The sequence below is a fragment of the Mastomys coucha genome, unplaced genomic scaffold (assembly GCF_008632895.1).
Source record: "Mastomys coucha isolate ucsf_1 unplaced genomic scaffold, UCSF_Mcou_1 pScaffold5, whole genome shotgun sequence".
NCBI classification, from domain to species: domain Eukaryota; kingdom Metazoa; phylum Chordata; class Mammalia; order Rodentia; family Muridae; genus Mastomys; species Mastomys coucha.
In genome coordinates this window covers 73,658,334-73,673,799 of record NW_022196911.1, presented here as the reverse complement: position 1 = coordinate 73,673,799, position 15,466 = coordinate 73,658,334, and the positions used below count along the sequence as shown (strand labels likewise).

Sequence of the window (15,466 nt, the reverse complement as noted above, 5' to 3'; positions counted from 1 at the left end):
CAGTTAAGAGCACTGGCTGCTAAGTACTTCTTGAGGACCCAAGTTCAATTCAGACAGGACCTTGTTATAGACAGTTCTCCAGCAAGTGCATAAAAAGATGATTAGTGTCATTACCTATTAAGGAAATACACACTAAAACTTGATACACCCTAGGATAGCTTTAACAAAGAAAGACAGATAATAACAAATACTATGAAGGATGTGGAAAACTGAAAATCTCTTGTATTGCTACTGGGAAAGTAAAATGGTGTGCCTCTTGGGAAAGCTGCCCAGCATTTCCTCTGATGGTTAAGCATGTGTTAGCACATAATCCAACAATTCCACTTCTAGGTACACATTCAAGAGAAATGAAAATATCCACACACCTAAAAACGTGTACTTTTCTGGGCCTTTAATCCCAGTACCCCAGAGGCAGAGGCAAGAGGATCTCTGAGCTTGAGGCCAATTTGCCTTGCCTACAGATCGAGTTCCAGGATACCTAGGACCAAATACTGTTTTGAAAAACCAAAATCATAAACAAACAATGACAGCAACAAAGAACAAACCAACCACCCATCAAGAAACCTTGTGCCTGAACATTGTCAGCCTCATTCTTTATTACAGCAAAAAGGAAAAACAACCCAGACGTCCAGCAACTGACACACAGGTAAGCAAAACTGGTACATCTATCTATACAGTGGAACTAATACTGTTAAGTGCTGATAAATGCTATGGCAATGAACTTGAAATGCTGACTCCCTTAGAGTAATTTTACATGTCACTTATTCTTCACTCAGAAGTGATATTCATTCGATACACAGTAGCGGCATACCCACTTATCCATCCTTTCCATGGCTTTATTGCCCAGGCTGGCCTTAGACTGGTTATTCCACCACTTTCACCCTTCTAGTGCAGGAGTTCTAGGTATCCAAGACAGTAGCACTTATCAGCGCTGACTACCTGAATTTCCTTTCTGTGCTAACTAGACAAGTCATCAGGCATTCCCTTGAAAAGCCTTAAAAACAAAAACCCAAACTAACATTACTGGAGGTACACCTAAGAATGTACACCATGTAATAAGAATCTTATCTCCAGACTTAAATTAAGGTAGATCTAAATACATCTTTTGTATACTTATGTCTGGAAAAAATTACCAAGTGAGAAGCTGCCCTCTGTGTTGGTGGACCACATCTGTAATGTACTGTGAGACCCTTGAGGAACAAAAGGGACGGGTGAGGTCTTAACTGTGGCCCACCTTTCATTTAATATGGTAATTTCAGAAACTAAAAGAACAAAACAAAACAAAACTACAACAGTGCCACTAATTTCCATGAAAACTCCCATCTTGCTAGGAATGGTTTCATAATCGAAAGTAAGGTCAGTAGTACTAAGACAAAAGAATCTTGGATTATTAGCCAGCACTGCCTATATGGACTAGCCTGGTCTCAAAAACAAAACAAACAAAACCAAGCACCTGGGCTAGGATATATAGTTAGGTAATAAAGTACTTGACTAAGGGAGAGGCCCTAGGATTGATTCCAGCACCAGAAGACAACACATATCACAAAGAATTTACCTCCTGTACTACTTTTAATATATCTACTATTTCCTTTTAAACTCAAGCCATTTGGGCCATAAATATACCAAAATTATTTTAAAAAGTACATCTGATTTGTTTTGAATTAAAAAAAAAAAGTGCTTGGGGTTAGTTAGTGTGTTTGAGTACCATGTGCATGCTTGATGTCAAAGGCCAGAAAAGGGTATCATAGCCTGGGGCTGGAGTTACATACTGTTATCTCCTGAAGAACAATGGTGTTCTTTTTTTTTTTTTTTAAAGAATTATTTGTTTTATTTATATGAATACACTGTCACTGTCTTCAGACACACCAGAAGAGGGCTTCGGATCCCATTAGATATGGTTGTGAGCAACCATGTGGTTGCTGGGAATTGATCTCAGGACCTCTGGAAGAGCAGTCAGTGCTCCTAACCTCTGAGTCATCTCTCCAGCCCTAGTGTTCTTAATCTTTACTCCCCAACCCCCATTTTGGGAGAGGGTCTCACTATGTAAGACTAGCCTTGCCTTAAACTCATGGTGAGTCTCCTGTCTCTGCCTTACTTGAACAGTGTGTGTGCAGATGAGTGCCACGTGGGAACTGGCGTTTGAGGTTAGGAATCTTCCTTGACTCCTCCACCTTTTTCTTTGAGGCAAATTCACCAAAGCCGGCTTGCTAGCCAGCTTGCTCTAGGGATCTTGTATGTGGCCTTCCTAAGCTGGAATTACAGGTGGCCTGCCACAACCACCTGCCATTTATGTGGGTACAGGGGCCAGAACTTAGTCCTCATGCTAACACAGCAAGTGTTTTAACTGCCAAGCCACCTTATCTCCCCTCTGCCTTGCCCTATTCTAATATATTTAAATAATGAGCATCCTTTGTCTTTGTACTAATCACTTATCTAAGACTTTACAGCCACGCCCCACATTAAGTCAGAAAGCATGAATTATGAAGCTGACCTACAGTTGGACTCTCCATTTTTAAGTGGATGGTTATAAACACTAGATCCTAATTCATTACAATAAATAAGTGTACAAAATACTATAAAACCAACTTAGGTTTATTGCAGATGAGTGTCCTATGAGTGACTATGGGACAGTCTTGGTTCCCAGGAGCGAGGAAAAGCAATCACTGTCACCTGCAGTTCTTCAGGTACTCAAGATGTCAAAAGCAAATTCATGAGATAAACAAACCAGAACCAACCAGACAAACAAACAAACAACCTCCATGTATTTAATTCACTGGGTGGCTATTAGCCCAATGAGGCAAACCCAATAAAGGCAGAAAATTCTTTAAGTTTAGAGCAAAAGATTTTTTTTCAAGACAGAAAACTTGTAGATGCTGTTGTGTGTGTGAAACCTTTGTTATGACACGCTGGAAATTAAACACACAAAACTCCAAGCCGAGCTCAGTTTTGCCTGCGCACAGAGACCTTTTCACTCTTATTCTTCGAAAACCTCATTTTAGATCTTGCTGCCAACACCAGAAAGAGGAAAGCCGGCCAACAATTCCAAATATAACACACGGAGGCAAATGCTACAGAAATCTGTCTGACAGGAAGGGACCACGCTGAGATCTGCCAAGGTGGATGCACTTCTCAATCAGACCATTTTGGTCCGTCTGTTTGGAGCAAAGTTCCATGAAGTTTTGAGAAGAAACCAGCCTTTCTAGTCACCTCATTAATGCTGCTCTGTGGTGTTCACCCCATCAGTGACAACAATCCTTTCCAACTCAAACAGAAAGATAGATCAACAACAACTAGAGCTCTACCAGTTAGCCTACATTTTTTTTTTTTAAATTAAAAATTAAGCCAGGCAGTGGTGGTGCACACACCTCTAATCCCCACACTTGGGAGGCAGAGGCAGGCAGATGTCTGAGTTTGAGGCCACTGTGATCTAGAGTGGATTCTAGAACAGCCAAGGTTGCATAGAGAAACCCTATCTCAAAAAAGTTAAACAAAGTAAAAATTTATTTCATGTGTGTCATGTCTATATGTACCACTTGTGTTCCTGCTGCCCAGAGGCCAGAAGAGGGCATCTGATCCCCTGGAACTAGTTTCAAATGGTTGTGAGCCACCCTGTGGTTGCTGGGAATTAAACTCCGGTCCTCTGGAAAAGCAGCCAGTACTCACATCTCCTGAGCCATCTCTCCAGCCCAGTTATCCTGCTTTTTAACAGATTTCTAGAGATCAATCTATGTAGAGAGAACTTTCAGAAGGTTCACCTTATACACCACTGTGCTGACAGGATCAGGGTCACCAGGAAACACTTGAAAACCTTTCAGTTCTCCAGGGCCAGGCAGAGTTAACTCCTGCTGTTTCTCTGAGGTTATAACACCAAGCACAGTGCAACTCATTTCCTAATGCAGAGAATCATAACCCAAGGAAAACCCAGAAAGATCCTAACCAGAACGACTATCCATAGTACTTTGATCCCTGAGAGAAAAGGTAGGACAAAAGCAAGACGTGACCAGTCCTTTCCTCCCGTAAAGTAATGAATGGTTGGTTTAGTGTTGTCTTAAGCCCAAGAGGTAAGGTTCACCTAGTAATCACTTCTGTCTAGGCTTGTAATTTCAGGACTATAATTTTGGCTACTTGGGAAACTAAGGCAGGAGATTAACCAGGCCCTAACTAGGTTCAATTCCCAGTACCATCCCACCAAAAGAATCATTTCTGGGATATTTTAATATATACTGATTATCATAAAGCAGACTGGCAAAAAAATCCAGACAAAGGACCTTTTGTTTGTTTGCTTGTTTTTTTTTCTTTTCCTCACAGACCAGGCAGGCTCGGAATTTTCACTCTTCTAGCCGCATCCTTGTGAAGGTTGGGACTACAGGCAGGCAAACCTGTACCCAATCATCTCATAGAATGTCCACTCATTCTCATACACTCTGTACATAAGGGACACTATTATTATTACGCTTATCTAAGTAATGAAGTCTCAGCACGTATTAAAGGGAAGGAAGCAGGAGGAAACACAGCAGTGTCTAACTTTCCCCATACAAGGAAGCAGTAACAGGAAAACTATTGAAAACACACCCAGGAACCAAAATCTTCTCACATATTAACTGCTTGACCTCACAACTTTGGCTGAATTAGTATTTCAATACTGCTGGAGAGACCATGGCTTAAAAAAAAAAAACACAAAAGTGGGGGAAATCCTCACTTATAAATTGAGAGCACCTAAGGGACTCTCATTTAAAAGATGGCTTCTTGCCTTTTCACTAAGACATAGAATGTTTTCTGGCTTAGAGACTAACTCAGATAAGTCAGTGGTTCACTTAGTATTGACACCTTCAGGGAGAAATGACAAAGTAAAACAAATCCTACCTCAGTTACTATTATTCTCCAATCTCTCATTACCCATTCATGGTCTCAGAAAAAGAGGTAAATAGTCAACGAAACGCATAGCATTAGCAAGCCTGAGTCTAGCCAACAACTAGACACCCTTCCCTCACTCTCCTTCCAGCTAAAAAACCATAGTTAAAACTTAGAAAAGCTCTGGAGCTGGAGAGATGGCTCAGCAGTTAAGAGCACTGACTGCTCTTCCAGAGGTCCTGAATTCAATTCCCATCAACCACATGGTGGCTCACAACCATTTGCAATGAGATGTGATGCCCTCTTCTGGTATGCCTTAAGACAGCTACAATGTACTCATAAAAACAAAACAATAACAAAAAAAACTTGACAAGCTCTATGCTCATCTTAGAAGACTCAAGAGTTTAGCTTTAGAGTTTAGAGGCTCAACCTTAGGCAAAAAGCACACTCTCCATGTCTCAATTTGTTTTTGTTTTTTTTAAAGACTTATTTATTTTATGTGTATGAGTACACTGTAGCTGTACAGATGGCCGTGAACCATCATGTGGCTGTTGGGAATTGAACTCAGGATAGCCTTGCTCGCTCCTGCCCCACTTGCTCTGGCGTAGTATACTGTAGCTGTCTTCAGACGCACCAGAAGAGGGCGTCAGATCTTATTACGGGTGGTTGTGAGCCATCATGTGGTTGCTGGGATTTGAACTCAGGACCTTTGGAAGAGCAGTCAGTGCTCTTACTGGCTGAGCCATCTCACCAGCCCTTTGTTGTTGTTTATTTTAGGAATAAGATGGCTCAGGAGATGAAGGTATTGCTGTCAAACAGGACGACCTGGCATCCTGAGTCCAATCCCTAGGAACCACAACAGTGGAGAAAACCAACTCTTGTTCTGACTTCCACCTGTGCTACATGGCACCCCCCTAAAATAAATTTTAAAAAGTAACTTTAAAAACTAAAGTATGTGTCTGCATGTGAGTTCGTGTGTCCTAAGTGTGCTGAACTTGGGAAAGTGAGAAGGCATTGGGTTACTCTCTGCCTATTCCTCAGAGGCAGGTAACCTGGGTGTTTTCTCAGCTAAACTATCCTGGACCGGTGGATCTCAACAAGGTTAGAAGCTAGTTAAGTGCCAATAACCCTGCCCCTGCCCCCTACCCAACCAAGCTGGGGTTAATGGGCTATGCCGGACACCCCAGGGTGGTGTGTGGATACTGAAATCCAAACTCTGTTCCTCACCACTGTGTAGTACTCCTAAGATGCCTCAGACTTCTAATAAATAATTTCAACATTATTACATAATGAGATTCTTAAAAAGATAACAGAGCATCAAATGTTCACTCAACAGGAGTTACCAACCTTAGCTCACAACCACTTCACCATAGAGTTAGTATTAGCCAACACTTATATATATATGTGTGTGTGTGTGTGTACACACACATCTATCTGGACAAGGTGGTGCACACCTGTAATCCCAGGCAGGAATGACTGGCACAGGTTGGAAGTCAACCTGAGCTCTACGACAAATACAATATCAAGTCAAACTGAGCTTCACAGCAAGACTGTCTCAAAAATTATAGGAAAAGGAAAAAGAGAAAGAGAAGACATTTAAAAGTCCGAGTAATATATCAAATGAGTACAACAAAAAAGTAAGCAATACAGACTCAAGTACAAATCTCTCCAGTGCTCAAGAACAGGGAGGGAGAGCCAGATACAATGATGCACTTTGGAGGCTGAGGCAGGAGGATGCCTCAAGTGAGCTCAAGGCCAAGGTGGGCTACAGAGTGAGGCCATCTTAACCCTCCCACATCCCAAACAGAAAAGAACAGCAAAGAAAACTGGATGAGAGGGATTTTCTCCAGATGGATCATACTTTAGAGGCAGTAAAGGCTAACAACAGAACCTACAGGCCCTTACTGCTGGCGGCACGCACTTCATCATAAAAAAATTAAAGGCCAATAGCAAAGCTTCCTCCAGGATAGTAATTTTTGCCCTTGGAACATTACAAGCCAAGGTGGGGTATCCTTATAAGCAAAAGTGTCTTGCAGTTAGTAATGACAATGTCCCACATAACTTCTGACCACAGTCCTAATTTGCCCAGTATCAGTCATTTGTGAAATTAGTACAAATATAGCAGGCACTATTCCACACAAACCAAGAGATTTTGGAATGTGGTGGAACTGAGAGCCCTTATTATACACCTTTTAAAAAACAAGGGTACAAAACAAAGAACAGGACCCCCTCCTTCTCAATCAAAATGGGAAAAAACAGTTCCCCCACCAACCCCAGGAGTCCTCTTCTCCCAGGCGCTAGCCTCAGGTCAACTGTTGCTGAACAGAACAAGAGGCTATCTGGGTTCGAAATAGAGATGTGAGATTTGTGTGCAGGGCAAAAAGGTGGTCTTGGGACAGAAGATAGTTTAAACTCGTTTTGCAGGAGTGCTCTGGGCTGAGTGGCTGAGAAAGATCAAGCAGCGCAGCGGGTGATCAACCCCTCCCCCCTTCTGTTGGGGGTGGGAGAGCGCACAGCTTTCCAGCTCTCAGCCCCTTAAAACTGTCTTTCCGGAGCCACCAAACACAATCCTGCCCCAGCAGCAAAGAATTTTGAGGAGAAAGGCTCGTTGAACCAGAGCAGAGAAGAGAAATCGGCGCCCAAGGGCAATTTTAATTGTCTAACCTGGCCCGATTTCCTAAGAGGCAGAAGCAGAGTAGGGAGGAGGGAAGGGGGAAGGAGGGAGGCAGCACTGTAGTGGCAACAGGGGGCAAGCTGCAGAGAAAGGGATCAAGCCTGCAAGAGCCTAGGTCCCTCAAGGAGCTTCTGCAGAAAGGGCTCCTGGGCTACCTCCACCGTTCTCCCGAAGACGTTTGCAAATCATATATGCAGCCAAAATGGCGCTGAGAATAAAAATATAATTTAAAGGCAGGTCGCCATATTGTAAACACAGAGGCAGAGAAGTGGACTCGAGAGACACCATTCATGATTTCCTGCACCATCACAAGCACCCGCTCTCCTGAGTCAGGACCAGGGTGAACTGGCTGGCCGAAGGCTCCGCGCACTAAGCCCAAGGAGAGCCCAGCCAGGCAGGAGCCCTGAGGGCGGCGGGCGCGCGCGGCCGCCAAGCGGCACAGAACTGGAGCTCCTCCCCTTCCTCCCCCGCCGCCGCGGCTGCCGGCGGCCGCACTCGGCCGCTCAGTCCCGGCTCCCAATCTACAACCAATCTCAGACGGGGCTCACCTCACTCCTTCCAACCCCCACCCCGGGGTCAAGACACGCTGCTGCTCCTTCCCACAAATTGGCCTGATCCCGACAAATACCAAGGGCTCAAAGGCGCTCGCCCCAGCGACTAGAGTCGGCTAGCGGCTGCAAGCTCCCGTTATTTCTACAGGCCTGGTGAAGGAATGTGCTGAGTAGGGTCTGCCAAGGGGCTCCAAAGGGGTCCCCAGCCCTTACCAGCACTGGAGGTGGAAGGCGGCAGGGCAGTGATCGCAGCACAAGAGATCCCCACCTTCCTTGCAGCTATCGCAGCTGTCGTGGTTGGTGGCCCTGCCGCTTCTCCGGGACTCCTTCTCCGGCTTCCGACTCCGCTTTTCTGCCTCGTCCGTCTTGGGGGGAGCCAGCAGAGCTTGGATTTGCTGCACACACATACAGACGGCGTGTGTGCACATTCGGAGCTCCCGGGCAGCCCGTAGTCCCACCGGCGCTGCTTCTCCGTCACCCACCCCTCTTCCCCCTTTTGTCCTTCTTCCTCCCATCCAGGCTGCTTCCAGAACCTTTCGGTCCCCGGAATCAAGGGGAGCCCACCCTAACTGCGTTCCAGCGGAACAACAAGAAAAGCTCCTTCCAAATGGGGAGGATCAGGGTAGGGGGATGGGGAGAGGGTGCGCGGTTCTCTTCTTGCCACTTCCTTGTATGGACAGTGGGGGACTCCAAAGCCCGGCTCGGGAGAGGCCCGAAGCTTGGTACCCGGACGTGCAGGGGGAAGCACAAAGGGGCCGACAAGAAGGGGGTGGGGAGGCCTGCCGGTGCAATGAAATGGAGTGGGCTGAAGCCTCAGGGAGCGAATCGAGGGCGGCGGGTAGGTGAAACTGCTGCAAACGTCCTCGGAAGCTAAGCTCAGTCCCCCAAATTGCAAAGAGGAGAGGAAGAGACTGGGTGGGTGAGGAAGAACCCCCCCCTTTTCCCGGCCCTCTGGCGCTTCGAGCTTAGGGCCGGCTTTGTGGGGCGGAGGTTCCCTCCTGGCACTGGGGGGAAAAGGATGAGGGCCACTCTTACCTCCATCAGCCCCCCCGACGTGTCCAAGTCGTACACGATCGTCTTGGTCTCCATTTTCTCCCACATTCATCCACCTCCCGGGCTGGGCGCTCTCTGCTCCGGCCCCCCCAGCCCCGGGGGGAGGGGGGAGGAGGGGAAGGGAGTACTTCTGACCCCCGGTCCCCTTCTCTCTTCCCAACACAGGTTCCGACTTCCTCGCCCTGGCTCCCCCCCACCCCCCGGCCCCCAGTCCCTGGGACGGCAGCGTCCTCCCCACGGGCCGTGAGAGGGGAGCAACCCCTCAGCCCCGGCCCGGCGGCTGGCTGCACAGTGGATCCCGGCTCCGGGGGTCAGGCCTCGGCGGGGCCTAGGCCCACAGGCTAAAGCTGGCGCTGGCGACCGCTGGTCCAGCCGGGAAGGCTAGCGGGCGCTGCCATCCCGGGGATGGGGGACCGGAGGGAGGGGGTGAGAGGTTAGGTGAGGTTGTGGTTCGTGAGGTGACTCTGGGGAGGATGATGGGGGGTGGTCCCCCGGCTCCGCCTCTCGCCGCCGCTGCCGTCTGCGTCCCGGCTGCCGCGCACTTGGCGCAAACTTACCGCGAGCGCCCGCAAAGCCACCCGCGCAGGCGCCCCGGGATCGCCGCTCGCCGCGCGCAACCGCAGTGACAGCCGGCGGCCTGGCTCCCGCGCAGCCGCGGTGATGGGGTACCCCCCAGCGCGCAGCCGCGCTGGCATTCGCCTGGAGCCCAGAAGCACCGCCTTCCTGCCGTGCGCCAGCGTACTGCGATTAAAGGGCGGAACCTGAGGCCTCGCTTAGGCGCTTGGGAAAGAGCGTAGGGGGTCATGGCGCAGCCGCAGGAACTTGAAGACGCTTCGCCCATTGGTGTTTGTGTGCAGACCACGGTCTCGGGTCCCGCGCAGGCGCGTTGGGTTGCCACCCTCCCGTCCCTTAACACACCCTCCTCACGCGCAGGCGTATTGTACCTGGCGGCCTGCACAAAAAAAAAAAAAAAAAAAAAAAAAGCTTCTCCTTTCGCCATTTTGGTCATGAGATTTGGGCTACCATGCCCTTGGAGTCCTCAGTCACGACCAAGGAGGAGCATGTGATGTGATGTTTGGTAGGCCTTCGGCCGCAGCAATACCCATATGAATCGTGTAGTGGACTGTTTGGGTCCAGTGTCAGGTGTGTCTTGACTAGGCCGCCATATTGGTAAAGAGAAAAAAATTGCGACAAAAAAAAAAATCCTTTTTGGTGGCAGATTGGATGGATGCTATTTCTACTTAATTTCCACTACCGGCACCTAAGTTTAGCACGAACATTGCTGCCTTGGGTCCCGATGGAAGCAAGGATAATTCAAGCTGTCTGTTACTACCCTCTCTTAACCACTGTCCCTGAGAACTACTCTTAAAGAGGAAGTCAAAAGCCCAAACAGTCCGTAATCCTGACAACGCCCAGCTACCTGCCTACAGCTGACTTCAATCCCCATCTTGCAACGCGCAGTGTTCAAAGGGTAAACGGGAACGCGTTGCACTCTGGTAGTTAGAATCGCGATAGATCTGATGGATTGTGGGAGTTGTAGTTCAGCGTGCAGGTGCCGCACGTACCGTAGGATGTACTAGAGGGAAAAGCCTGCCGGGAAAGGATAATTTTGAAAGCCACCGTATTGCACACTGGGATTTGTAGTCTGAGCCCCTCACCTCGCATTCTGAGCAAAGAGACAGCTTCTCTTTGGGTGTGCGCTGTTATTCCCTTGTTATCACTTTCCAATATGGACAGATACTCTGCCTAACTGCGAATGAATGAACCCCACTAGGCATTAATTAACATTGGTGACATGCAACTATGTCCCGCCCTTTCTTTCGACAGTCTTATTTTGCAGCCCTAGCTGGCTTAGAACTTACTATGTAGACTAGATAGGTCATGAACTCACAGAAATCCGACTGCTTCTGCCTCCGGTCCCATTTCTGGGATCAACATGTGCTACTACGCCTGGCGTCTCCTAAACCCATTTTTATGTTACTGCACACATTATTCTCAGATCTGTAAAACTGGGAGGGACTTAGAGACTATTTGATTTAAACTCTTCATTTCCAGATACATAGAGTGGAGCAGTGGTTTGCTTAGGCTGCATATTGAGTTTATAGCAAACCTAAAAAGGAAACATTGCTTGATTCATAGGTCAGACTTTGTCCCCTACACTGTGTTTATTGTCTCTGAGAAACTGTTGCTCCTCCTTTTAGGACAGTCAGGACTGTAAGTCAAAGGAGGCATAAATATCTGTGTGAAGTTTTAGTGCTCTGTGAAGTTTTAGTGCTCTGTGTGCAGGTGTCTGCCTGCCTCTCTCTCTCTCTCTCTCTCTCTCTCTCTCTCTCTCTCTGTGTGTGTGTGTGTGTGTGTGTGTGTGTGTGTGTGTGAGAGAGAGAGAGAGAGAGAGAGAGAGAGAGAGAGAGAGAGACTTTGTATTTCTCTGGTGGCCCTATGTTGGTGCCTAGAAAGAATAATGTCATGGAGAAGTGGAGATTGCCATGCAAATTGGCTGCTCTTCTGTCGCTATGGCCAACAATAGACTAGCAGCTATAGGAAAGGTCTGCGTTGTGATGCTCAGAGGAGAGGGCTGAGCTAGGCTCCTTGAGTGGAAGAAGCCAGGCTTTATGCCCCCTTCCTGCTACATAACCTCAGAAGCTGGAGCCTTATAGCCCCTCTTTCATTGGCTTCCTTCATACTGCCAGAGCACAGCTGTGCTGCTATGTCACCCTGGAGGTATTACTGGACAAAGAAGTAAGCCACTGGCACACGCCCAGTGAGCAAGGCTTTGCTTTGATCCACACATCCGTTGCAGTTGAAAACAGGAGCGGGCAGTGGGCTAGTGAGGAAAATGAGAGTTGGCTCTGTTGACAGAGCCAACTCCAGAGGAACAAATCACTCCACACACCTTTCTTTTGGAGCTTGAGGATGAGGTCAGCCCAGTCGGGGCAGGACTTGGTGCCACCTTGGAGAGCTCCAGCTTAGGGTATTATAGGGGACTTGAAGAAGGAGAGCTGGTGGGATGGAAATGCCTTTAGAAGCGACCTCTTGTGGTCCATCTAGGCACTGCACTATGAATGAACTGGAACCCCTTGGCTCGTGATAGAGGCTGGCAGGAATTTCTGGTCCACATCTTCCTGCTGAAGACTTGTAGAAACAGAAGACTAGTGGATGCTAGTCTTTCTTCAGGGACATTTTGTCTTACAGCTTCTGAGTGCCGTAATTTTCTGTTTCCTGCCTCCTGGGCTTTAGGGGACATAGGGAAGGGGCAGTCTTTTAAAGTTTTGGCCAGTCATGACTTTAAAATTTTTTTCTTCATTTTTATTTTATGGCTTTTTTTGAGATATGATTTCTCTCTGTAGCCCTGGCCATCCTCAAATTCAAAAGTCTGTCTACCTCTGCCTCCTGAGTGCTGGAATTAAGGGCATTTACCACCACCACCCAGCTTTTTAAAATTATTTTTTAAGATTATAACATAATTACATTTCCCTTCCTTTTTCTCCTCCCAACTCCCCCCATATACTCTTTCCTGCTCCTTTTCAAGTTCATGATATCTTTTAAAATTAATTGTCACTTACATATGTGAATATATATACATATGCATATACACATTTCTAAATGCATAACTACAACCTGCTCAGTCTCTATAATGTTGTTTGTATGTATGTTTTCAGCAGTCACTTTAAAGAGCCCATGGGCAGGGCTCTTGCCTGTCTCAGGGGTGTTTGAGCTGCCCATCCCTCCTGCTCACCATCTCCATGTTTTCTGAAGCCAAGGCAAGCTAGGCCTTATGTACAAGGGTTCAATCTATGGTTCTGATTCCAATCTCTCAAGCTTCATTTAACAGGAAAAAGTGGATGGGGCAGTGTGTCTAACTTCGGGCTTTGGCAGCAATCCAGTGGTACTAAAAGGGGTTTGGGCTGGGCTGGCATATGGCTCTAGCCCTGGCAAAGCAGAGGAAATGAAGCTTTGAGGTTGATGAGCACTCAAGTTTCTGAGCTCCCACATCCCTGTGGCATTAGCTGCTGGGGCCTCTCATTTCACCTGCCATCCATAACATAACATCTTTGGGGCAGTGTTACCCATTTAACTACATATAACATTTTTTTTCTGTCATAAAATCTGGGTATGATTGATTGGTGGGTCCAGCAGGTCTTGGCGCGCCAAGGTCCACATCACATTCATCTACCACCTCCTTTCCCTCCAAGAAATCACCATTCAAACTGCTTGTTTTGTTCTGTTTTTTCCAAAACACCATTTTAATAAGGAAACAACAGAAATAAAAGATTGTTCTCTGGCTGGAGCCCAGACCCCATATAATACATCATATGTACAAAGTGGCCTTCGGTATGGACTGAGATTCCTCCTGGGGATTTTTGACTTCTGTTCTGTGCCACATTCCTGGGTCCTTGGATATCTGCTCCTCTCCAGAATGTACCTGTCCTCTCCTGGCATGCCATAACATAGTGTCAGGAAGGGGGAACATGGTAAGTAGCTTAGAGGAGGGACTGGTGGGAAAAGGGACATTTGTAACAGCCAGATAAACTTCAAGGAAGGGCTCTCCCTCCTCAGGGTAGAGGGATGACAGGGAGCCGTAGGGTGTCCTGCTTTGGTGTGGAGCATGAGTTTTCCAGTGAGGCCCAGCCGAGGCTTGTGATAAGAGTCCCTGAACCTTTTAGGATTCCTTAAATCATCACCTCCCCAGGACAGGGCAGAAGGCTTAACTGTCCAATTCTGAGCCTTTAGAGAGGGACTAGAGACCTCCCTGAGGGGCTGGTGTTGGCATGCCAGGACTACCAAGAGGTCATGGTTGAGAACAATTTTGGCCTCTGGTAGTTGGCCCGGTAAGGGGCACCCCCACTGTCAAGTCAGCTCTTCTGGAATCCTCGAATGCCAGGGCTGGATGGTGGTTATGTGTAACAAGCACCCCTGCTCTGCCTGCAACTTCCAGGCTGGGGGTCCAGGGCAAAAGAGGAGCAGAATGTTGGCTGCTGGTAATGTGCTTCAGCCATGTTCTACCCGAGGCAGGCGCCCCTGAATCCCAAGAAGGGCCCGAAGCAGGCAGTGGTGCCAAGAGAATAGGTCACTGGGGCATTGCAGGCAGGGAAGGGGTTGGTGGTGTCTCTTCCCAGGCGGTATGTACAGGAGGTGAGGGACAGCAGAGATCCAGGAGCCCTGCCACCAAGGTGAAGGGACAGCAGGGAGCCAGGAGCCCTGCCGCCGGCCTGCAATGCGGGACTGCACGTGCATCCCCAGGCTGCCTCCACCTAGATGGAAACTTCATATTCTCTCGTCTCCTGCAAAGGAAAGAGACTGCGGGGAGTTGGAAACTTGTAGCAGATTTGTCGAGCCCGGATAATCTGCCTTCCCAAGGCAAAGGGGGGAAAGTAGGAGGGCTGTGGAGGGCTTGGCAGGGCCCTCAGGCAGGCATACCCAACCAAGGGATCTAAGAACCAGTCCTGAAGAGGGATTGAGGCCAACATGGATACTTACTCCAGTCTCATAAGTTGGATTGTCAAATGCTGACTCCACCGTGATGCGGTTATAGGGGCGAGGATGAGTTCGGGGAAGTTGCAGAGGACTCTTGCCCTGGAGTCTGTGGGGGACAAAAGAGCCTGTGAGTTAGGAGTACAGGCTAGTGGTGAGTTGGGTATGCAGGATAAGAAGAAAAGCCAGACTCACCTGGAGAAATAGAGGTACACCCCTCCCACCAGCAACACCATGGCCACCAGTGGTAGGAAGATGGCAGCTGCCATGTGGGCAGCATCCAGAGAGCTGGAGGTGGCAGGTGCCTTGGCAACTGAAAGCAAAGGGTGGGTAGGATCAGAGTTGATGCCCCCATTTCTTGGATCCATTGTCCCCTCCCTTCTTAAAGACACTCGGAGACCAGTTCCCATTAGCTGCCTATAGTAGGCAAGAAGCTTAATGCCCTGACAGGCCCCAAACTGCTCTTTCTCTGCCTTTCATTTGTGGGAACCCACGGCCTGGGAGCTGGGTGTTGGGGGGGGGACCATATATCTGGCTCTCAAGCATTGGGGACTCACCATCCAGGCTACGGCCGTTGTAGAACCCATCCAGAGAGGCTGGAACAAGAGGGGAGGGCCAAGGGCGGTGGGTGAGCCTGATGGATCAAACCATCAATGCAAGGAGCACAGAACCGGGCTGATCATGGGGAGGATTTGACCAGGGAGAGCCTACTCCTGAATTGTCTTAGTGATGTTAGATCAGAGACTAGCAAAGACGGGGAACGGGAAGGAGCACAGGCAAGTGCTTCTAACTCTCAACATAGAATTTCTTTATTAGAATAGTTCTATGGTCCAGACTGTGGTGGTGGCAGCGGAGGCGGGGGGGG

General features: G+C 48.2%; 2 protein-coding genes across 10 annotated transcripts in view; both read right to left on the bottom strand.

Moving 5' to 3' along the window:
- Phf12 (PHD finger protein 12) overlaps nt 1-9,824 on the bottom strand; it is a 48,830-nt gene extending 39,006 nt beyond the window's left edge. The window contains exons 1-2 of one of the 2 annotated variants that reach the window (XM_031350653.1): nt 9,112-9,824; nt 8,290-8,471 (exon numbers count right to left, since the gene is read on the bottom strand). In XM_031350653.1, the coding sequence (XP_031206513.1) occupies nt 8,290-8,471; nt 9,112-9,177 (248 nt within the window). In that variant the 5' untranslated portion in view covers nt 9,178-9,824. The remainder of the gene's footprint in view (nt 1-8,289; nt 8,472-9,111) is intronic. The other variant, XM_031350651.1, reaches the window with a different exon arrangement.
- Nucleotides 9,825-13,344: 3,520 nt separating this feature from the next.
- Sez6 (seizure related 6 homolog) overlaps nt 13,345-15,466 on the bottom strand; it is a 49,671-nt gene continuing 47,549 nt past the window's right edge. For 5 of the 8 annotated variants that reach the window (XM_031352186.1, XM_031352184.1, XM_031352190.1 and 2 more), the window contains 4 exons: nt 15,159-15,197; nt 14,797-14,914; nt 14,608-14,710; nt 13,345-14,427 (listed from right to left, as the gene is read on the bottom strand). In XM_031352186.1, coding sequence (XP_031208046.1) covers nt 14,395-14,427; nt 14,608-14,710; nt 14,797-14,914; nt 15,159-15,197 — 293 coding nt within the window. In that variant the 3' untranslated portion in view covers nt 13,345-14,394. The remainder of the gene's footprint in view (nt 14,428-14,607; nt 14,711-14,796; nt 14,915-15,158; nt 15,198-15,466) is intronic. The other 3 variants (XM_031352185.1, XM_031352187.1, XM_031352188.1) reach the window with 3 other exon arrangements.